The following is a 23,697-nucleotide window of genomic DNA, read 5'->3' on the forward strand; positions in this document are numbered from 1 at the left end:
GTGGATTGAACGATCGACAGTTTTTAGATAGACAGTCAATAGGTTGACATCAAATGGTCGACAGCTAATAGTAAATCCGTAACTAAGGCCTGTGGCGCCCTGTGCAGGCCACACACCCTCTGTATAAAGTCTTGTTGAGGAGCGGGGCTATAATCACCGATAATTATAGCAATACCCAGATGCTCTGGGAGGCTGTAGGAGCATCGGTGTGGCCATCTGAAGTGTTCTAAGGATGCTCCAGGCAGCACTGCTGCAGAGCTTCTGGCTGCAGAGTACCATTCCAGGCATCCTGCTAGCCAGGTACAGGAGCCGTGGACTCTGCTCGCACACTCTTAGTTACGACCCTGGGTAATAGGTCATCAGGCTCAAATGGTTGACAGGGTCAAAAGGGCAACTGTTAAATGGTTGAAATGGACTAAGGCCGACAGTGTCAAGAGGTCGACACACAAATGGTCAACAGAAAAGATTTACACTTTATTTTGTTATTTTAACCTAATCCTCCCCCTAGTACCCAACCCAAACCCTCCCCCTGGGGCCTAAGCTTAACCATTTCCCTAGCACCCAATCCAAACCCTCCTCTTAGTGCTTAACCCTAACCGTCCCCTTCCGCAGCCTAACCCTCTGTCAAGTGCCTAACCCTACAAATCATACCTTTTTTGTGTCAACCTTTTAACTGTAGACCATTTGACCCTGTCAACCATTTGCATGTCAATATATTGACTGTCTATCTAGGCACTGTAGATCTTCCATCCCTGTATCAACCTAATACTTGTTCTAACATCTTGGTGTGAAGATATGTGACACAGTGTCCTTTATTATACTAAGGGGCATATTTATTAAACATATTTTGCGGAAAATCCTCTAAAAACAGGTGTCATCCGATGTCTGCATGCGCAGAATGTCTGAATGGTCTGAACTCGGAATTAAAGTGAATGCATAAATGGATGATAATAATAACTCATAGATGATATAGATCAAGTCTCATCCTGCACTTTTAAATAAGACAAAATACTTCCCGTACACAGAGCACTGTTTGAAATGCAAATCAATAACTAAATAGCACTCAGCAAGTTAAAATATAGGCAGGTACAAGTCTCCATTTTGACCATGTTGTCTTTTTGAACACATGGTCACAGTAGAACTATGAGCAGTTACCTAGATTTAAATGTCAACATTTTGACATGGTCAAAATGTTGACATATAAAATATAGATAGCTAGGTACAATATGTCAACATGGTTCTAATTGTCCATAGGTGTATTAAATGAAAGGCTAATAACAATACTACCCTCTCTGCTCCCCCCTATGCTGTCCTGCACCAAACCACCCTCCCCTCCATAGAGATAAACTATATTATTGCCCTACAAAAACAGATACAGTAATACCCGTTCTGACTGTGCACAAAAGAAAGGACAGTCTTCATGTCAGTCATGATTGTTTAGGCTGTATGATAGATATACCATATGAAAAGGTTGTGTAGGCTGTAATACAAAGCTATAAATATATATCAATATTGAAATTATAATTAGTACATATTGTGACTGTAAACAGAAATATAACTAGGAGCCCTTCTCTGTGGCACATATTTAATAATACTTGCGAGCACCTAATATATATCACCATGACTTGAACACTATACAAGCAGAATGGGACATTGCTGTGGGCAGTGCAGCAGATAGAGGGAGAGGTTGGGACAGTGCTGGGACGTAGCAGCAGATAGAGGGAGAGGTTGGGACAGTGCTGGGACGTAGCAGCAGATAGAGGGAGAGGTTGGGACAGTGCTGGGGTGTAGCAGCAGATAGAGAGGGGGGCAGGATGGACAGTGCTGGGACGTAGCAGCAGATAGAGGGAGAGGTTGGGACAGTGCTGAGGGCAGAGTAGCAGATAGAAAGAGGGGCAGGATGGACAGTGCTGGGGTGTAGCAGCAGATAGAGGGAGAGGTTGAGACAGTGCTGGGGCGGAGCAGCAGATAGAGAGGGGGGCTGGATGGACAGTGCTGGGACGTAGCAGCAGATAGAGGGAGAGGTTGGGACAGTGCTGAGGGCAGAGTAGCAGATAGAAAGAGGGGCAGGATAGACAGTGCTGGGACGTAGCAGCAGATAGAGGGAGAGGTTGGGACAGTGCTGGGGCGTAGCAGCAGATAGAGGGAGAGGTTGGGACAGTGCTGGGGCGTAGCAGCAGATAGAGAGGGGGGCAGGATGGACAGTGCTGGGACGTAGCAGCAGATAGAGGGAGAGGTTGGGACAGTGCTGGGACGTAGCAGCAGATAGAGGGAGAGGTTAGGACAGTGATGGGGCGTAGCAGCAGATAGAGGGAGAGGTTGGACAGTGCTGGGGCGGAGCAGCAGATAGAGAGGGGGGCTGGATGGACAGTGCTGGGGTGTAGCAGCTGATAGAGGGAGAGGTTGAGACAGTGCTGGGGCGGAGCAGCAGATAGAGAGGGGGGCTGGATGGACAGTGCTGGGACGTAGCAGCAGATAGAGGGAGAGGTTGGGACAGTGCTGGGACGTAGCAGCAGATAGAGGGAGAGGTTAGGACAGTGATGGGGCGTAGCAGCAGACAGAGGGAGAGGTTGGGACAGTGCTGAGGGCAGAGTAGCAGATAGAGAGAGGGGCAGGATGGACAGTGCTGGGGTGTAGCAGCTGATAGAGGGAGAGGTTGAGACAGTGCTGGGGCGGAGCAGCAGATAGAGAGGGGGGCTGGATGGACAGTGCTGGGACGTAGCAGCAGATAGAGGGAGAGGTTGGGACAGTGCTGGGGCGTAGCAGCAGATAGAGGGAGAGGTTGGGACAGTGATGGGGTGTAGCAGCAGATAGAGGGAGAGGTTTGGACAGTGCTGGGACGTAGCAGCAGATAGAGGGAGAGGTTAGGACAGTGATGGGGTGTAGCAGCAGATAGAGAGAGGAGCAGGATGGACAGTGCTGGGACATAGCAGCAGATAGAGGGAGAGGTTGGGACAGTGCTGGGGCATAGCAGCAGAGAGGGAGAGGTTGGGACAGTGATGGGGTGTAGCAGCAGATAGAGGGAGAGGTTGGGACAGTGATGGGGTGTAGCAGCAGATAGAGGGAGAGGTTTGGACAGTGCTGGGACGTAGCAGCAGATAGAGGGAGAGGTTAGGACAGTGATGGGGTGTAGCAGCAGATAGAGAGAGGAGCAGGATGGACAGTGCTGGGACGTAGCAGCAGATAGAGGGAGAGGTTGGGACAGTGCTGGGGCATAGAAGCAGATAGAGGGAGAGGTTGGGACAGTGCTGGGGTGTAGCAGCAGATAGAGGGAGAGGTTGGGACAGTGCTGGGGCATAGCAGCAGATAGAGGGAGAGGTTGGGACAGTGCTGGGGCATAGCAGCAGATAGAGGGAGAGGTTGGGACAGTGATGGGGTGTAGCAGCAGATAGAGGGAGAGGTTGGGACAGTGCTGGGACAGTGCTGGGACGTAGCAGCAGATAGAGGGAGAGGTTAGGACAGTGATGGGGTGTAGCAGCAGATAGAGGGAGAGGTTTGGACAGTGCTGGGACGTAGCAGCAGATAGAGGGAGAGGTTAGGACAGTGATGGGGTGTAGCAGCAGATAGAGAGAGGAGCAGGATGGACAGTGCTGGGACGTAGCAGCAGATAGAGGGAGAGGTTGGGACAGTGCTGGGGCATAGCAGCAGAGAGGGAGAGGTTGGGACAGTGATGGGGTGTAGCAGCAGATAGAGGGAGAGGTTGGGACAGTGATGGGGTGTAGCAGCAGATAGAGGGAGAGGTTTGGACAGTGCTGGGACGTAGCAGCAGATAGAGGGAGAGGTTAGGACAGTGATGGGGTGTAGCAGCAGATAGAGAGAGGAGCAGGATGGACAGTGCTGGGACGTAGCAGCAGATAGAGGGAGAGGTTGGGACAGTGCTGGGGCGTAGCAGCAGATAGAGGGAGAGGTTGGGACAGTGCTGGGGCGTAGCAGCAGATAGAGAGGGGGGCTGGATGGACAGTGCTGGGACGTAGCAGCAGATAGAGGGAGAGGTTGGGACAGTGCTGGGGCGTAGCAGCAGATAGAGGGAGAGGTTGGGACAGTGATGGGGTGTAGCAGCAGATAGAGGGAGAGGTTTGGACAGTGCTGGGACGTAGCAGCAGATAGAGGGAGAGGTTAGGACAGTGATGGGGTGTAGCAGCAGATAGAGAGAGGAGCAGGATGGACAGTGCTGGGACGTAGCAGCAGATAGAGGGAGAGGTTGGGACAGTGCTGGGGCATAGCAGCAGAGAGGGAGAGGTTGGGACAGTGCTGGGGTGTAGCAGCAGATAGAGGGAGAGGTTGGGACAGTGCTGGGGCATAGCAGCAGATAGAGGGAGAGGTTGGGACAGTGATGGGGTGTAGCAGCAGATAGAGGGAGAGGTTGGGACAGTGCTGGGGCATAGCAGCAGATAGAGGGAGAGGTTGGGACAGTGCTGGGGCATAGCAGCAGATAGAGGGAGAGGTTGGGACAGTGCTGGGGCATAGCAGCAGATAGAGGGAGAGGTTGGGACAGTGATGGTGGCGGAGCAGCAGATAGAGAGGGGAGCAGGATGGACAGTGCTGGGACGTAGCAGCAGATAGAGGGAGAGGTTGGGACAGTGCTGAGGGCAGAGTAGCAGATAGAGAGAGGGGAAGGATGGTCAGTGCTGGGGTGTAGCAGCAGATAGAGGGAGAGGTTGGGACAGTGATGGGGCGTAGCAGCAGATAGAGGAGAGGTTGGGACAGTGATGGGGCATAGCAGCAGATAGAGGGAGAGGTTGGGACAGTGCTGGGACGTAGCAGCAGATAGAAGGAGATGTTAGGACAGTGATGGGGCGTAGCAGCAGATAGAGAGAGGGGCAGGATGGACAGTGCTGGGGTGTAGCAGCAGATAGAGGGAGAGGTTGGGACAGTGCTGGGGTATAGCAGCAGATAGAGGGAGAGGTTGGGACAGTGCTGGGGTATAGCAGCAGATAGAGGGAGAGGTTGGGACAGTGCTGGGACGGAGCAGCAGATAGAGAGAGGGGCAGGATGGACAGTGCTGGGGTGTAGCAGCAGATAGAGGGAGAGGTTGGGACAGTGCTGGGGCGTAGCAGCAGATAGAGGGAGAGGTTGGGACAGTGCTGGGGCGTAGCAGCAGATAGAGGGAGAGGTTGGGACAGTGCTGGGGCGTAGCAGCAGATAGAGGGAGAGGATGGGACAGCGCTGAGGGCAGAGTAGCAGATATAGGGGGGCAGGATGGGACAATGCTGGGGGCGGAGCAGCAGATAGAGATGGGTGGCCAGGCAGACTGAGGTGACATGGCATATGTTGGGTGCCTTTACTAATTACATTATACTTTTATTCTCTTTCTCTGCCCCAACATTTGTCAGTCTCAAATTGATGTAATAGTCTACCTGCTTGATCACACAAACATCAAAATTTCATACCAACCCAGAAGGTATCAAACCTCATATGTTTGAGTTTCAATGTGTCCTGATGCTTTTATCAAGAAAAATAAAGTTAGGGTACAGGCATTATATCCTTATGTTGTTACCAAAGGTTTAGGACATCCTCAAGACGCTGCAAAAAATCCTGGTGAAATTGCTGTATAGGTTCCATGCAAGAAAACAGCGGCTTCATCTGCTGCTCCAATGTTCCCCGCAGATCCCCTCCCTTATGGAGAGCTCTGAGCAGCCACTGCCAAAGAGACGCACATCAGATCCCATAGACATTCATTATACAGAGGAAACGTCACCGCCAGCCAGGGAGCCTAGAGTCCTGATTAGTACCTGCTACATTACACTAGTATGCCTGGACAGTATTCTCATTATAGACTTCCAATACATTTAGCTACAGTATGCATATTACTGTACCATCTTACAGTGCCACATCGATATATAGATTTCCCCAGCATTAATTATCTTTAAACCTCTAGGGGCAGATGTATTAAGCTCTGGGAAGTGATAAAGTGGAGAGTGATAAATGACCAACCAATCAGCTCCCAACTGTCATTTTTCAAACACAGCCTGTAACATGACATTTAGGAGCTGATTGGCTGGTCGTTTATCACTCTCTACTTTATCATTTTCCAGAGCTTCATACATCTGCCCCCTAGTCTTTAAATATGGTTAAGTTAGTACAAGTCTAGAAATTACTGTTTTACTTTACTATGGACATTGTTTTAACAGAAAATAATAGGTATGGGAACAATAATATGACATCTATAAATGGAATTCCTTATGGAGGGGTCACATCACATTGGAAACCCTATGGGGTCTATTTACTAAGCAGTGTTAGGACACAGAGTGAAAAGTGATAAGGTGCCAGCCAATCAGCTCCCAACTGTCATTTTTCAAACACAGCCTGTGAGATGACAGTTAGGAGCTGATTGGCTGGTACCTTATCACATTTCACTCTGTCTCCTAACACTGCTTAGTAAATAGACCTCTCTATATTTAGTTAGAGAGCTAACCAGCCTTTGTCCACCTCCTAGAACAGTCACTCTGTTGTTATGAAGCAATCACACAGGGCAGGTGGAGCGGAGGAGGCCCTTCTGATTAGAACACTAGGACAAATGTAGGGACTTACATGGGAGAGGAGAATGGGATAAGGAAAGTTGATAGGAGGAGATGGGGAATGATCTATTAATTGAATGCTTACCACAGTTATCACCTCAATATCCTTCAGGTGAGAAGTTTCTGTGCTTAGTATTTCCTTGGTGATGTAATAGGTCTCGTCCATCTGCAACCCATGGAAACAAGACAATTCTACAGTATGCAGCATCATGTGATATATTCCACAATATGTATTATGTACAGTATGCAGCATCATGTGATATATTCCACAATATGTATTATGTACAGTATGCAGCATCATGTGATATATTCCACAATATGTATTATGTACAGTATGCAGCATCATGTGATATATTCCACAATATGTATTATGTACAGTATGCAGCATCATGTGATATCTTCCACAATATGTATTATGTACAGTATGCAGCATCATGTGATATCTTCCACAATATGTAATATGTATGTAAACTTTGGGTAACAATCTGTATGTTTCCGGCAGCCATGTACTTACCTAAATACCAAATAGACCATGTGGCAAGTGATACGCAGCACATTTGTTGTAGCAAATCCACATGGACAAATCACATACTGTATATTGTCCATCTTAAACCACAGCAAATAAGGAAATGTTTTAGTGCAATAGAGAGGATGGCAGATCAGCTGCCAACATGATTTTCAGTGGCCAGAAGGTGACTGGGACCGCTGTTCGCTTTGGGCACGCAAATGCTGCAATTTGGGGCTAATTATGTATAGTGTGACTAGGGAGATTGATCAAAGTTTGGAGAGAGATAAAGTGCCTACCAATCAGCTCCTGTCATGTTACAGGCTGTGGGTCTGAGTCACTACCGATCGCAACTGCGATTACGCATGCAATAGGCCGATTGTTGATTTCTGCTCATGCACTGCTGTGCGCGTGCCCGAATTGGCCACTGTGATCGGGACTGCGATCACAGTGACCATGCAAACCCATCGCAGAGTGATTGACAGGAAGTGCTGTTTGTGGGTGGTGACGGGGGGGTGGTCGGCGAAACGCAGGTGTGCCAGGGCATTCGAAGGCCATTGCAGGGACGTGCATAAATTAGCCACTATGATACCTTACGCAGCCTGAGGACTCAGAGTGCAATGAAGTTAGCAATTTCTGAGTAAGGTCAGAGCTTGTGCAAGTGTGCGTGAGGCTGCGATGTTACTCGATGTTACCGATGGTTTTGTAGTCTTGCTAAACATTACGGATGTGTTTAAGGTAAAGTTGGCGTCCTTATGTAGTGCTGTGATGGCATAGCGATCGCAATTAATTAGCATACTATCGCAGTTGAACTGCGTGTGTAAACGCTATTGCAATCACAGTTGCAAACCGTACTGAATCAGACCCTGTGTTGGAAATATGACAGTTAGAAGTTGATTGGTTGGTACTTTATCCCTCTTCAACTCACTACAAACACACTCACATTATCTGCTCCCTACTTCACCAAACAGTAGTAAATGCGGGAATCTCACCAGTAGGAGTTATTTAGTAGCAACCTACAGGGTTTACTTGACATCAGTGGCGGATCCAGGGGGGGGTAATCAGGGCGGTTGCCCCCCATACACAAAGCCCCGATTCCCAATAGCCCTGGCCACTTATTTACAGAGAGACAGGCTCAGTCGGGCAGCCGCTAGCGCAGCTGCTGCCTGTCATCAACAGTGCAGGTTACCGTGGCGCAGCACCAGAGACTCTGGCAGATGGAGGAGTTCTGTCACCTGCACATTGCGCTGGTACTCGGGTCGCGGCGGGTTGTAGTACAATCTCTTCTGCGGCTGGCTCCCCCCAACCCCTGTTCTCCTTTGCGCATGCGCAGTGAAGACAGTAAGGAGTGACACACTGAAGATTCGTCGAGGCGGGCGCCATCCTGAGCAGTGGAGCAGACTGGGCTGTGACGGACCGGTGGTCTTGTGGTGAATGCAGATTATTTCTTGCTGAGTCATTATGGAAAGTGGAGCATATCATTAGGGGTCGGTGGGTGGGTCAGGTGCACATGTGGGGCTGGGGGGAGCCTGCTAGTGGACAGTGGAGCATATTGTTAATGTGGGGGGACTGGTGCATATGTGGGGCTGGAGGAGCCTGCTTGTGGATCATATTATTAAAGGGGGGGAGTTAGTATTATTCTTAAACCACCCCCCCCCAAAGGTAAAGTCTAGATCCGCCACTGCTGGACATTGTAGTGCATCTGATGCAGAATGCGCCATCAGGCTCTAAACTCATTGTGAGGGCAGTAGGGTACTTGGGCACCTAAGTAGTAGTGGCACAATGTAGGTAGACAGGCCTTGTGGCTGTAGCAGGGTCCAAGGACTCGGACATCCTGGGTGCATCAGTGGCTAATGAACGCCAGAGGAGAGAGGCCCACGGCATGGGCACGTTGCAGAACGCTGCTCTCCCAAAAGAATTAACTGGCGCCTACCCAACGTTTGGGGTGGAGGGTTAGTCGTCCCCTTGTACCACCCGTTCCTATTGCAAAATATTGGCAACAGATTTTTTTTTCTTTCACTATAGTAGATTCATGTAATTCTCTTAACATGTTGTAAAATGTTTACATGGTGTATGAAAGAACATAATAATATCCCAGACACGCCAATGCAATGGACCCTCCTAGTCTCCACCCTGAAATGTCCAAAGATTGCAAACCCCTTCTCAAGTGATAGCAATACCGTACGCAATTGCAAGCTGCATAGGACACTTGGGTTCATGCGTGCACAGTCAACGGATTTCTGGACATTTTGCACATGCGCAGTAGCAAAACATTGTTCCACTGCTTCAACATCGGCGCTGAATCAGGCCCCAAGACCACCTAGGGGCAGATTAACTGAGATAAAATATCTGTATACTATGGCTTGACTTAATGTGCAGTAATTCCGATGATCACATGTATGCGCACTCCCGCTTAATGCACAATTCATCTAAAAAAGGCTTATCCCTGCATTTGCGTTGTAATTCTGGCTGGTAATACCCGCCTTACGTATGGGGGAAAAAATGAAGAAATCAGCATGTGCCCAAAAAAGTGCAATTAAACATTGGGTAAGAGAAAAAAAGATAGACAGCAAGTGTTTTTCAGCAAATAAGTACTCTAGATTAATTTGGGGTGCATAAAAATGTCTGCAGTTTACATTTTATATAAATTTAAGGCACTTTTAAAGACGTGATAAAAAAAAAACACCTGTAACTCCCAGCTGCAATCCTGAAGATACCTGTCCCATCTATACAGCACCCTCACATACCACGTCCCACATTTTTTAACCCATTATTCTGTATTTTGCAAAAATTACATGTCATTATTGGCCCAATTTATCAACGATGCATAACCCATTTAGTGCTCGCTAAAGGAGTTATGTCATCCTTTCCTTATTCAACAAACAGCAGTAATCTAAGATTACATATTTAGCTGGCGAGAGCAATACAGTCTCCATTGCCGGCAATGAGGACCCAGCGCTGCCTTTCTGCCTTAAGCGAAGACTTCCAGGCACTGCCGGGTCCCCGCCGGGTAAAAAAAAAGCCATGCACAGGCGCAGACAGGCCATCGCGCATGCGCATTACACAGAAGCCCATCGCTGGCAGCGTAGGCTGCCAGCAGCTGAGTGGAAGACCTCGCCAACAAGGAGGACTTCATTGGACCTCTCCAGAGAGGTAAGTATTGCTGAATATCACTGCTATACTAAATGGAAAATGATGCTGGTATTTAGCTTCGTTGGTAAATGGGGCCCTCAGTTAATTACAAACGACTAAGGGCCTGATTCAGCAAGGATCACAACTGATTGCATTACGCACGCAGTCACACTAAGAGGATATGCTAATCCTCTGCGATCACTATGCCGTCGGAGCACAACATAAGGACGCCTTACACACATCCGTAATGCTTAGCAACACTGCGAAAACATCGGTAACATTGAATACAATCGGAGCCTCACACTCACTTGCACAATGTCTGACCTTACCCAGGAATTGCTAACCTCATCGCATGCAGTGAAAGCCCAAGCTGCGTATGGCATCGCAGGGCCTAATTTATGCATGCCCCTGTATTGGAGTTCAAACACACTGACACGCCTGCATTTCGCCGACCACCCTCACCTCCAAACGGTACTTCCTGTCAATTACTGGGTCTGTGTAGTCACTGCGATCACAGTCCTGATCGCAGTAGCTGGTTCGCACATGCGCATTGCGATGCATACGCGACAATCGGCCGATTGCATGCGTAATCGCAGTTGCGATCCATAGTGCCCAATTAATCATTAGGGGGCTGTCCCAAGGGTTGTGAACAAAGCCCTGACATTTTTATCTAAAAATAGTGGTTTTGCCCGACTTTTCACCTGCTCAAGGGCTGCGACGAAAGCGCTACAAAAGTCAACCCGCGTTAACTTTCCATAGGTTTAAACACAGGTTAACTTGCGCAGCTAATTGAATAGAAAAAAAAATGTGTGCAGATGCGAAGGTTGAATTTATCCACGTTAACCTGTGTAAACCGGTCATCACAACTAACTGAATTACCCCTAATGTACAAAATGGGTAGAACAAGCTCTTAATATTGAATCTATATCTAATCTCAAAAGAAAATCATGGTGCAGCATTGGAGTGAGCAAGGCTAGTGCCAGAGTCTTGAGCCCAGCCAGAGTCCAGACCGTGAGTTGCTGTTTAGCAGTACAATCTATCCAGCCTAACAGAAAACATGTAACACTGCAAATGAAAACGTTTAAAGTGGCTAGAACTTACCCAAATACACTTACAGAGGTGTGGTTACCAATTAAATTAGGGTTGAATATTAAGTAATCAATTATTTTATATTGTAATTCAAGAAAAGTTTTACAGTTGTTTTTATTAGCTGACTGTAGAGAAATATTACGTTGATTAGTGGTAAGATTGGCTGAATAAATCCATGTTTGATCCTTGATTTAAGATAATGAAATATAAAAACAAAATGTCACAGCAGGTGAATACACTACATTATTCTATGTGAGCAGTGATGAGGCAACGCTGTGATGGGAATACCATTGTTTGTCCTTACCTTGTTCTCCAAAGACTCTTCTCCTTCATCTGTTCTGGAACTACCAATGTCACTTAATGCCGGGCTCAGCAAGGGGGAGCTGCCAGGCTGGGAGTTAGAGGACTCCCTGAGAGTTACTGGAGACAAGTGACAACCTACAGGGAGAAGGAACACAGAGTATCAGGGAAACCTTACAGGTGGGTATAGGAAGCAATGTGCCATAAATTGTGGAAGAATAGTATCACTTTTTGCACTGATTAGTGATCTTGAGTTTAAAACGCCATCTAGAAATTGTGGAAATTTCTTTTTTGTTTTAGGGCAATATCCAATTAGCCGTGGTAAATTACCGCGGCTAAATAGCTCGCTTGGGGCTATCCAATTAGCCCCGTAGTTGGCATGATGACGGCACTTATCAGGGGTTTTTTTTCGAGACCCGAAGATGTGCCCCGAAAAATAATCCACTATAAGTGCCGTTTTTTTCGGCCAAAAAAAGGCGAGTACAGATAGGGTCATGAGCTTATTGCGCCCAAATTAATAGGATAGGGATAAAAAAAATATTGGTGAAAATCTGGGATTATCGGCAAAAAAATCCTTTTTTCGGCGATCAATTAGCGCCCGAACAGTGTTCGGGGCTAATTGGATATGGCTCTATATCTGACAACATATTGGAATAATATATTGATATTTTTGTTTTGGTAAACATTTTGATGTAAATATGTTCAGTTGGTTATTTTTGAATATTGCAAAAACTGTAGAAAGCAAACAAATATTTTATAGCAGTTTACGTCTAACACGTGTTTGTATTAATACATATTAAATGCATTTTGTTTTAATTATTTATTTAAAAGTGCTCGTTGAACATATGAATTGACATTTGAAGATAGAAGCACTGACAATGAGCCACATTTTCACATATAAAGTATACAATAGGAAACAAAACAGATCTAGAGCAGGGTGGGCAATAAGCGTCCCTCCAGGTGTTGTTAAACTACACATTCCAGCATGCCTTGCAACAGTTTTAGAATGGCCAAATAGCAAAACTGTGGCAGGGCATGTGGGATTTGTAGTTCGCAAACATATGGGGCCCGCTTACTGCCCACCCCTAATCTAGAGGATACCAATCTTTATATAAAATAGTGCAGGTAGGCTTATGCTGGGTACATACTAAACGATGTGTACCCAGCACGATCTCGCTAACAACGGGACCCCCTGACAATATCGCCCATCTGGCCGATATGTCGTCTGAGCCACTGGATCGAACGACATATCGTCTAATGTGTGCCTTTCTACCTGCAAATACACAGGTGGGAATTATGTAGCTGAAGACTGGACAAGACAGATTACTGCCCCTTAATGATGTTTACAACTGATTTGTGAAAAGCTATAATATGTTAACATCTGTCATTCTTTGAGAATGCATACTTGTATAAACATAATATAAATCTAAATATACCCCAAATATAAAATAAAAGTAACACCCCTTTCAGATCGCAAATGGCGGGTCGCACCCAGGATTAGCGCACAATTCCATTCCGTGTGCGACCCGCCTGAGATCCCTTTCAGATTGGTGGCCTGGCAAAAATGCCAGGTTGATGACATCACCGCCGGTGATTGGAGATTATCTCATCTCCAAGCGCCAGCTCTCCCTACGCAGTGAACGGGACCCGGGTTACCCGTTCACACCGCACCACGAGCTAGATTGAACTCGTGTTCAACCCTGCTCATTACCCAGGAAGAAATGCTGGGATATTTCAACTGGGCCCTTCACACTACCCAGTAGCCAGAGTTGCTGTGCGTTCATGTGCAATAACCCGAGTTACTTGATGGCAGTGTGAAAGGGGTATAAGTGACAATCATGTGTTAATGACCTTTCATACTTCATGAATAAGGGGAGGTCTAGGACTGAAAAGCATGGCTGTGTACCAAATAAAAAGTAATCATATATAGCAGCATAATCAATTGGTCGCAAATGTTTCAAAATTCTTGCGCAGCTGGGTTTTTCTTGCAGATGGCTTAATGGGTTCAATAATTACATGTCAATTTTGGGTTGGAAAAAAAATGGCCTGAGATTACCCCAAAATCAACTTTTCTGTGTTTTTTTTTTTTTTGCACCCGAATTTTTAACTAAAGTATTTAAACTAAAAAAAAATAAATAGCTTTTATTTTAATTAATCCCCCCCCCCCCCAAAAAAAGCTTGCGCGCAATTGAATATGCCCCATAATGTATAAAATGTGTTGTGTATAGCACACAGCTGTACAGTATCTGCTAGCTTGCAGACTCAATGTTAATATCAGCTGCAGGGAATTTATCTCTAGCAGCAACAGCTGTGGTAACAACCTTAGGAATGGCAAACTAGCAGTTGGGTAACATATGTAACTTAGGCCCATGATTGGCTTAGAGCACTTCTACCCTGTATAGTAGGAAATAAACAGCATGTGTTTGTGGTGGGGGTGTATGGAGGGCTCTTTTAACCTTATATCTGCTTAAAGGCCAAAATTAATTCCAGGCAATTTTATTTTTCTTTCTTCTAAATCAACAGTATAAGTTTGGGCTATTTCTTCTGAATCGTAGTGATTCTGTGATGGGAACAAAGCAAAAAAAAAAAAACAAAGTAACTTTGCACCTTGTTTCACTGCATGTGGGGAGATAGAACATGTGCAGAGATTTAGGTTGGGGAGGTGTGTGTCTTAGTTCAAATATAAATGTCAGTGTAAAAATAAAGCTGTCCAGCGTTTGTGGGCGACATGCAAAAGCAGCGTTACATAGCTTGTATCCCGGGTGGCTGGCGCCATAATTCCGACACCAGTCACAATCCTGGCGCCAGCATCCCGACTGTAAGAATTGGGGTTAAGGGTTAGGCACTAGGGGGAGGGTTAGTTAAGCTGCAGTGTGGGGGGGGGTTAGAAAACCTACTGATAGGTAAGTATCCTAGCTCTGTTGGGATGCCGGTGTCAGGAATATGACCGCCGGGATCCTGAGAGCCGGTATCTCGTACCCAACCCAAAGCAGCCAGTATTTACAATACAATAAATGTATTTGCACCCCTTGAAGAGCAACATGGTTTGTCCTGCTGCAGTTACTACCAACTCGGAATTCTTTCCAATATCTCAATACAACCTGAAGTATTGGTGCTACCATTAGGTAATCCTAGGGCACCAATATTGGGTTTGCCTAAAGTGGATGCATGTATATACATTTATTGTTCTATTTGTTTTAACATTTAATAAATTGTTTATTTTCAGAAAAAGCATCTATTATATACATTTTTGGAATATTGGGCCTGATCAGACCCGCTCGCGAGTGGGTCGATGTTAAGCCACTGCGCATGCGCACGCCGGAGCCGGTTCCAACGTGTGCATGCTCGAGACCCGGCTAGCGACAGGCGCTCAGTCGCTCCGGGTCTTGCACCAAAAGGGGGCCGCTGTCGATCTTAATCGACAGCTCGCACCGTTTTGGAGTCGTGGCGTGGGGGTGGCTTCACAAATGGAGGCATTCCCATACGAACACCTGCCGTTTGTGGGCGGCCCCACTGACATCACCAGTGATGTCAGTGGGAGAGCTTCCGGCTCTATTAGAGCCAGAAGCTCTCTGGGGCTTGCGGCCACGAGACCCTACCACAAGGGTCTCGTCGCAAGCTTGATGGTCTTGACCATCGCGACCATCATCCTGGCCGCTCGCAATAGCTGTGAGTGGTCACCCACAGCTATGCGAGGAGCCTGGAGGCCGCTCCAAAATAAAAAAAAACTCCCTGATTCAGAGCATCCAGCTCTGAATCAGGGCCAGTGTTCGCTGCAGCGCTATGGGTACAATAAATATCCTTTTAGGAGATCCCTAAAACACTGGCAGCCAAGGCTTTCAATGTCCCCACGGCACTACTGAGACCTATGAGAAGCAGCTGGTGGCTTATTTGTCAGCTGCGGCTCCTTAAAAGTCAGTGTCACATCCCAGCACCACACTCCTAATCTGAAAAGCAGAGTATGTCGTCCTCACTTCCTGCCTAAGGTAAGAAGCAGCAAGGGTGCAATGAATGAGGGTAGAGCAATGCCCAAGCATGCCACTACTTCTTTGGGGAGGGCGGGGCACACCTAGGGCTTGCTCGTTCTCTACAACTGAATATTTTTGCAACTCCCTGTTTTATTTCTAAATACCGACCTAAATTTTGCACAATTCTTATCCAACTAGTTGTTTGGTTGGAATGAAAATCTGGTAACGTATGGGAGTAAATGATAATCAGCAATTTGCTCCTAAATGCCAGAAAACAGATGAAAATGGCCGTCAGACAAGTTTGTTAAATGTTTGATCTAAACAATTTGTTCAAACAACAGTTTTTGTCCATTTTCCGGCATTTGGGAGTAAATTGCTGATTGTCATTTGCTTTCATACCTTACCAGATTTTCATTCCAACCAATCAACTAGTTGGATGGTTGGACAGGAAATCTTTACTTGTGTATGCAGCTTTACTCTTTCCAGAAAAAATACATTAGACAAAAAATGTATTTTAAGGGAACTTTCCCAATAAGTAATTTTTATATAATGTGTATCTGGAAAATGCAATATCTGTCTCTGAGACGCAGGGGTGTAATAAGAGATGAAGTGGCCAGTGTGCACTCTCCATCCGGGACCTCCGCCTCTCTACCCGGCGGTGCACTGAGTGCAGCAGTAGACTGTGGGCATTAGTCTGTGCCAGTGTCTACTGCACATGTACAGGTCACCGGGGAAATGGCGCGGCAGCCATTTTCCTGGTGATTTCCATACTTTGCATGCACAATGCCAGGAAAATGGCTGCGGCGACCATTTTCCAAACAATTTGTACGGCGATGCCAACACAGACACGGGACTCCGGTGAGGTGAGTATTGAATAAATGGGTGCAATGTGTGCAGTATGGGTCCCATTAGACCCAGGGGCCTGTGTGCACCACACACTCTGCAACCATTATAGATAAGCCCCTGGTGAGATGCATCATTGCTGGGGTTTAGTTGTATACACATTACATGGCACATTTTAGGTTATGAAAAGGAAAATAAGCATTTCTACACTAAATAAATGAGAAGCAGTGAGACATATTCAGAGGATGACATTAAATAAACAACATGCAGAGAGCAATAATAAAACAGAAAGGCAAAACAAAAACTTGAACAGCAAAGAAACATACAAAGCAAAAAGTACAAGAGAAGTCAAGAAACATGAAGAAAATGGAGCCCAAAGTAAGAAAATGGGTGCTAAGAGACGACAGCAGTCAGCAACCTGATAAGTCATATTAGGAGGAAGCATGCAAACTTCATCCAGAATGCCTCTCATCTACAGGCTGCTGAAGACATCAATCATGGGTTAGGTAGAAATAGGAGTCCCTCCTTGTACCACTTTAATGATCGTTCACTTTGCAATTGTTTCAGCGAGATCAATGTACACAGAATTATTATTAAGTTATTTCCTTTGGTGGTCTATTTTGACAGCGTCAGGATGCAAATAATCAATTAAGTTTTGCGTTCCAAATTCTTCATGTCAGATAATACCTGTGTTGCCATATTAAAAAAAATACAGAGGAAATGAGGTAATGGAAATCACATTCATTTAAAGCAATGTTTACTAGTGAGACTTTCTAGACTGTGTATTATGTCACAAACCTCCCCTACTGATTGCTGTGAGGACTGATACCCACTGGCGCACATTTCATGCACTGTACTAGGTATTTTTTTTTTTTTTAAGGCTAGTGCAACTTGCTGAAAATGGGTCTGACCATAGAAACCATTGTTTCCAATGATCTCAGCCATACTGACTACAATGTGACTCGCTTTTAGAAGCATTGGTGTATAGCATGATACCTATTCCGTTCAGCGTGCTTAAAACAAGTTAAATGCTTCAAAGTCAATTAAGTGACCTACAAATGCAAGTAAAAGCATTAGTTACAAGCCCACGTGAAATGTGCCAGAGACTGACATGCAGCTTCACTTGCATTTCTAAAGGGAAATTAATAGCCAGTGTACCCAGCCTTAAATAATGTAATTAAAGAAAAGCAGAATACTTAATTACATGACACTGCTTTAGTCTGAGGAGATAAAACTACCAGACTATGATACCGTACTTCTGATATCCTTAGCACATGATCATGGAAGAATGTGGGCTAAGTACAAAAAGCATAACCATTAATTCTATAGTATGTTATAGATTTCATCAATCAATAGATTGTTTTAAACAGTCAACACTATTTCTAAGTGCTGAAATAAAGTATATCCGGATTTATTTAATAAGAAAATTCCATTGTAAAATTTATGTAATAAAGCTAAGTGGTGATAAAAATGACATAACGTACATGGCAGAGCCATAACTAGACCTTTTGGTGCCCTGTGCCAGAAAGAGCATTAGCCATGGTAAGCCATATTGGGTCTATTCACTACTTTGTATGTTTTGTTGCGGTCTAAACCTGTGGAACACAGTACAGTCTGCCCTAATCTTAGTCCACATTGGTCTTTCTTACAACGGCCCTCATTTTGCTATGGTGTAATTGTGACCAGACTGGTATTTAGAATTTATCATCAGACATTCAAATGCCTTAATTGTACCACAGATAATGGGGGTATACGTATCAAGCCCTCTAGAATGGAGAAGCAACAAAAAGGTTCTAGCTAGAATTTATCAAATACATTCTATAACATGATCGGTAGAAGGTCTAGTTTTCCTTGCCTATATTTGAATAGTCTATATGTTAAATTAGGTTTGGGCTTATGTTACATATGATTTTTGGCCATATTTTAACTCTTATCTGTTTTTTTATGTAAGGCTTTGTGAGAAGTTTTTTGTATTTGTTGTAAGTCCTTTTTCAATAAACATTGCCATAGGTTGCTATGAGCAACTTCTTAGGGTAGATTACTAAAGCTTCTAAAACAGACGAGTGGTGGTGTTGCCCATACCAACCAATCAGATTCGATCACTTTCGAGAATACAATAGAGAAATGTTAGCTAGAATATGATTGGTTGGTATTGGCAACACCACCACTAGTCTGTTTTAGAAGCTTTAGTAAATCTACCTCCTCCACTCTTTAGAAGGCTTGATACGTCTTCCTCTATATATGGTACCTTAGCACTAGTCTTACCAATATATGGAAAACTAAATAGGTCCTCATACACTATTGCTGCAGTCACGCCAAACTGCCCTTCTTGGGACGCCAGGTCCCGTGAGACTCGGCTTGCAACAAGTGTCTTTTTCGCCTAAAAGTGCGCCTAATGCTGGGTACAGACCTGAGCGATGGATCGGCCACCCGACTGATGTGCAAACCATTCCACCGTTTTGGCAAGTGTTCTGTGCAAACGATTTCTGCATATACACCAATCCGCCATCCCTGGCCACAGGAACTGAAAGCGATGTCATTGTTGTGTTTTCTGCGGCCGGCATATTGGTTGGTCGGCAGGTCGTCTGTACACGCATGCATCTGCATAACATATCGACATAAGCTGTGCTGCAGGGCCGACCTGATATGTTGGTGAACAAAGTTGTTCACAGACATATCGTGTGTACACACCTGCCGATGCACTACTGATATAAAATTTGATGTTCTAACAAATTATATATCGACACGTGTACCCATCATTAGTCGCAATCAAATGAGACAAAATCGCTGCATGAGACTGCACTAAGTAATTTGCTATGCGACACTTGTATATTGGTGTGCGACCGATTAAGACTGCTCTGGGTGGCATCTGTGTGCGGCTGAATCTGGCGTCTCCGTGCGGCATGGCTTATTGATAAATCCCAGAAACAGAAAAAAAACACTGTTTAAATAAAAGGGCACCAACAGTAAATCAGGATAAAACATTTAATGCTCCAGCAATGCATTAAGCACATTTTAGAACCTGTTTTTCATTGTTGATTCTGTTATTACAATTAACTACGCCATATGTGATTGTATGTAAAGAAAAACAAATGATGCTACATATTAGAATGGTGTAAGAACTCTACAGTGTAATAAAAGACTGCATGCAACTGCTGTCTTGCTAATGATGGAACCTGCTTTTTTTTATTTTTATTTTGTACAACTTTAAATATTGATTTTTATATAGAAAAGGACAATGTTAGCCATATAAAAGTGTAAAAGAGGAGAGCTCCAGCACTCCTAGTTTTATTTAGATACATTTGGTATTAAAAATGTTAACACATAATCAAAACAAAACAGATCACCATGTTGGAAACACTCCTTTCCTGCAGGTATATTGGCACCGGGATGGTTTGTATAGATACGTATAGGTGCTGCACAATGGCGATACCACCAGCAAACCATAATAATTCTAGGCACAATTAGATAGTAAAATAGAATTGGCAAATACCAAAAGCAACTTTGAAACTTGATTATGAGTGTTCTGGACATCTCAGCTCCTCCATATTACTAACGGGTTTGTACATAACCTGAATGTAACACCTATAAGGGCAATGGGGATGTTTGCAAAATGACTACAGAATGAGCAATAGAGATATCTCAATAGCAAATACTTATCCAATGACCCATTTACACCACATTCAATTGCTCTGAATATGTTGCACTTTGGTGGTTGCGGAATGCAAAAGGATAAACGATTAAACCAATGTAGTGTAATAGGGCCATTCCCCCTTCTAATGTTGTAGGAGTCGTGCACCAGACAGAGCAGAGAGCTGGTATAATACAGCTCTGATTAAAACAAATGTAAGTATAAATTCATATTATACTATTAAATACATCATTAGTATTGTCGCAATTTCCATAGCACACGGCACTTGTGTTATAGCTGTAAACATGGGCATAACTACCATAGGTACAAGGGGTGCTTTTGCTATGGGGCCAGAGCTGAGGGGGCCCCATCTTCCTTGTCAGTTACATGTGTTATAGACATTTTTCACCATTGGGTGGTACATAGGGGCCCTTAGAAGCTTTGCTATGGGGCCTTCAAAACCTAGTTACACCTCTGGCTGTAAAGATGAGCTGGAGGAAATACAAGATGCTACTGAATATCTATTTGATGATATTTGTCTGTTCTTTTTTTCCCTCTAGCAAAAAGCAGATCTGTCCTGTACGCTTTCCAATATATTGTTGTGGACGATGATGATGCTACAGTTGAGAAACAGGCATAATGATTAATTTATGGTGCCAGTTACTTCTAAAGAACAAAGTTTAAGAAAACGTACAAAATCTACTAACACATGTAACATAACATTATCAAGGACTTAAGACATAAAGATAAAAAAAATCATGTATGTATAACCCCATTTGGTTGCCACAAGTTCCCACTTGAACATAGGAGTTGTTACAGTTGACTGTGTGTGTCCCTGGACCTAAAAGCCAAAATACATTTCCAGGAAAATGCCAATATTTCAAGTCATACAACCGAGCTTGTGAGGACTAAGGCTTCCTTCCACATTGTAGTGGACTGGTTTGCAAAATAAAAAGCGCTTTATTAACAGTCTCTGTTAGATCTTCTGGTGATAGGAACAGCAGGCACTGACAGAGACCAAGATAGTGTCCTTTCATAGCCATCTACTCTGGAAAATGGCTTCTGTAGCATTTGTTACAGTAGATCGGCAGACGACATGCAAAGACTTTAATTGGTAATATGCACAGATGAGAAATTCCTCAGCGATGTATAACAAAGAAGAGATTATAATTCATGAACCATTTTCTGCATAAACTTCATGCCTTCGTAGAGAATATGCTCTAGAAGAGCCAACTTGGGTTAGCTGCAAGTAGGATTAGTTGATGCTAGGAAACCGAATTAAGGAAATCTTATAAGCCACCAAAAAGCAAATGTGAAGAGTAATAAAGAAAAGCAAATCTTGAAATAAATGACCCTTCGTTGGCCAAAGAATAGATCATAATCATAGACATGCAGAAAAAAAATGTTTTCTAAGCTATAGGTTCTTTTTTTGATCACAAACTGTGCGCTAGTGATACTGGTCGTATTAAAGTCCGCACCAACACCACAACTCATTAGAGAAGCATCACAGATATGGCACCAGCAAACCCAGACACAGCACTGATGACAGGCAGAGAGACTTATTTCAACTATGCCAGAATCAAGAAGAGCAACCTTAAGTATAGTGAATAGTTACATTTGTATTGCAGAAAACTACAGTGAATCAAAGGAAAGTCTTAGTACTGAATGTGATGGTGGTCAGGAACTATATATAGGTGGAACGTGTTATTTGCACACTTCTAGTAAGAGAGAAATGAAGTGGATTAGTGATGACATGCAGGGGAAAGTTTGGTGCATGTGAGATAGATGTGCAGAGCTGACCAAATCAAACCCAGCCACTGCGTGAGTAGGTGAGATAAGAAAGGGTGCACTGGTGAGGGGAGTCCTTGGCATAATTTGAGGTTGATTATAAAACACCCAAGGATAAAATCATTATGATACAATATTTCAAAAATTTCCATAGCTGCAATGCAAGAGGTAATCAATCACAGTTCAACCATGACTGCTGTGCTAGACTGTTATACGCTTCATGAACCACTGATGTCTCCACTTGTTACTGCGGTAACATTAAAATCAAAGTATGAACCAACAGCGGCCCATCCCTGAACATTTAGAACAGCAGCTTACAGAGCATTCATAGTTATGACCGATTCCCATTATATCTTAACGCTGGATCTTGATATACCCCAATAAATAAATATTTCAGTTATCAGGAGGTCCCTTCTTATCCTGCAGCCCAAATTGGTTTAAATTGGCAAAATGAGTCAGTGGATTGCTGAAAAATAAGTTCATGTCAAGTGGGGTCTCTTCCTCAGAATCCCAAGAGTCGCCCTCAGAGCTGCTGGAGTCCTCTGTGGTTGTGGGTGGGTAGCTGAGCTGTTCCAGCTGGTCCAGTATATCCCCAAATTGGAAAGCAGAGCTGGATTCTGAGCGCACTGAGCAGGCGGGGAAGTTGATCATTGAGCTGGCAGTGGAGTGGTTGGCAGAGTGAGAAAAGCTAGGAATTCCATTAAGGTTTGTGAGAGAACTGCTTTCAGAGCGATGGTTGAGGAGGGAGCCATTATCTGATGGGCTCAGAAGACTCTGCATGAGACTAGCCTGAGCCTTCACTTCAAACAACTCACTGGCATCAGTTAGCCTTGTATTACCATTGAAGTCTCTTGAATCCACATCATCCAGATAATATTCTTCTGGCGAGAAGTCCTCATGGTCAGGTGGCTCCACTCTCCCACCATAGGTGTACAGCTCTGCTCCTCCACTAAAGGAGATGTCAGCTGGATCATCATCTATAAACTCTTCACTCAGGAGCAGTGAATCAGAAACACCTGTTACCCACAACCTGACATTCTCACCCTGGTGTACATTATCGCTATCCAGGACATCTCCTGGATCATGTCTACTTTGTAAGGAAAGGGTAGGGTGGGAGGAGAGACCTTGTGATGAAGAGTGAGCCGGAGGGCCTGCATTCTCAGGAGCTCCTCTGACAGGTTCCGCTTGCCAATGAGATGTTGAGATATTTTCATTTCTGGGAATGCCTTTCTGGTGGGATGTGGGAGGGATGGAAACAGGTTGGGGGGGCAGGATAAGAGGAGAAGGCAAAGTAGGAGTCTTCATACTCTCAGCGAGAGAGATGATCTGCAAGAAAGAACAAAAAAAATTAAAATAAACAAAATATAAATTCTAAAAATCAGTGTACTATAAATTATGATGTTCTATATTTATAAAACATTTAATATAGCCATAAGCCCCCCCCCTCCCAAGCAAATCAAAAAGTGTGAATAACATGAGAAATAACAGTACAAACCAGGAATGGATCAGCAGATAGACTTGGCTCATGTGAAATGGTGCAAGGTATTGCCAAAAAGAAATACACAGTCAAGCAAAGGGAGTGAGCAAGCAGGGGCACTGAGTAGCAAAAATGCAATAATGGAATATAATAGATGACATTTACATTTCCTGCTACGTATCTAATGATATCCAGGACTTCTGTGTGGAATTAATGTATGTTTTCAGTATGATTTAGATTTCAAAAAGCTGCATTTAGATACATCTTATAAAAGACAAAAGGCAAGGCACAATGAGCATGAAACAGAAAAAGGAGGTAGGCAGCAAATATTAGCCAATAAGCAGCAAAGAAGACTAAAGGATTCTATGGCACCACAGAAAAACAGAAAAAGTGCATAAGAAAGCCACAAGCAACAGAGACAGCAAAGCAAGAGGCGCCCAGGGCTA

General features: G+C 44.5%; 1 protein-coding gene across 1 annotated transcript in view; it reads right to left on the bottom strand.

Annotated features, from left to right (window-relative positions):
• The window catches only part of FARP2 (FERM, ARH/RhoGEF and pleckstrin domain protein 2), a 95,308-nt gene that overhangs the window by 24,265 nt on the left and 47,346 nt on the right, over positions 1 to 23,697 (bottom strand). Inside the window, exons 13-16 of the mRNA XM_088479221.1 lie at positions 22,818 to 23,100; positions 11,549 to 11,682; positions 6,604 to 6,684; positions 5,498 to 5,640 (exon numbers count right to left, since the gene is read on the bottom strand). Of these exons, the coding sequence (XP_088335347.1) occupies positions 5,498 to 5,640; positions 6,604 to 6,684; positions 11,549 to 11,682; positions 22,818 to 23,100 (641 nt within the window). The remainder of the gene's footprint in view (positions 1 to 5,497; positions 5,641 to 6,603; positions 6,685 to 11,548; positions 11,683 to 22,817; positions 23,101 to 23,697) is intronic.

Source organism: Taudactylus pleione, unplaced genomic scaffold, assembly GCF_031769625.1.
Source record: "Taudactylus pleione unplaced genomic scaffold, aTauple2 ptg000229l, whole genome shotgun sequence".
In the NCBI taxonomy this organism is placed as follows: Eukaryota; Metazoa; Chordata; class Amphibia; order Anura; family Myobatrachidae; genus Taudactylus; species Taudactylus pleione.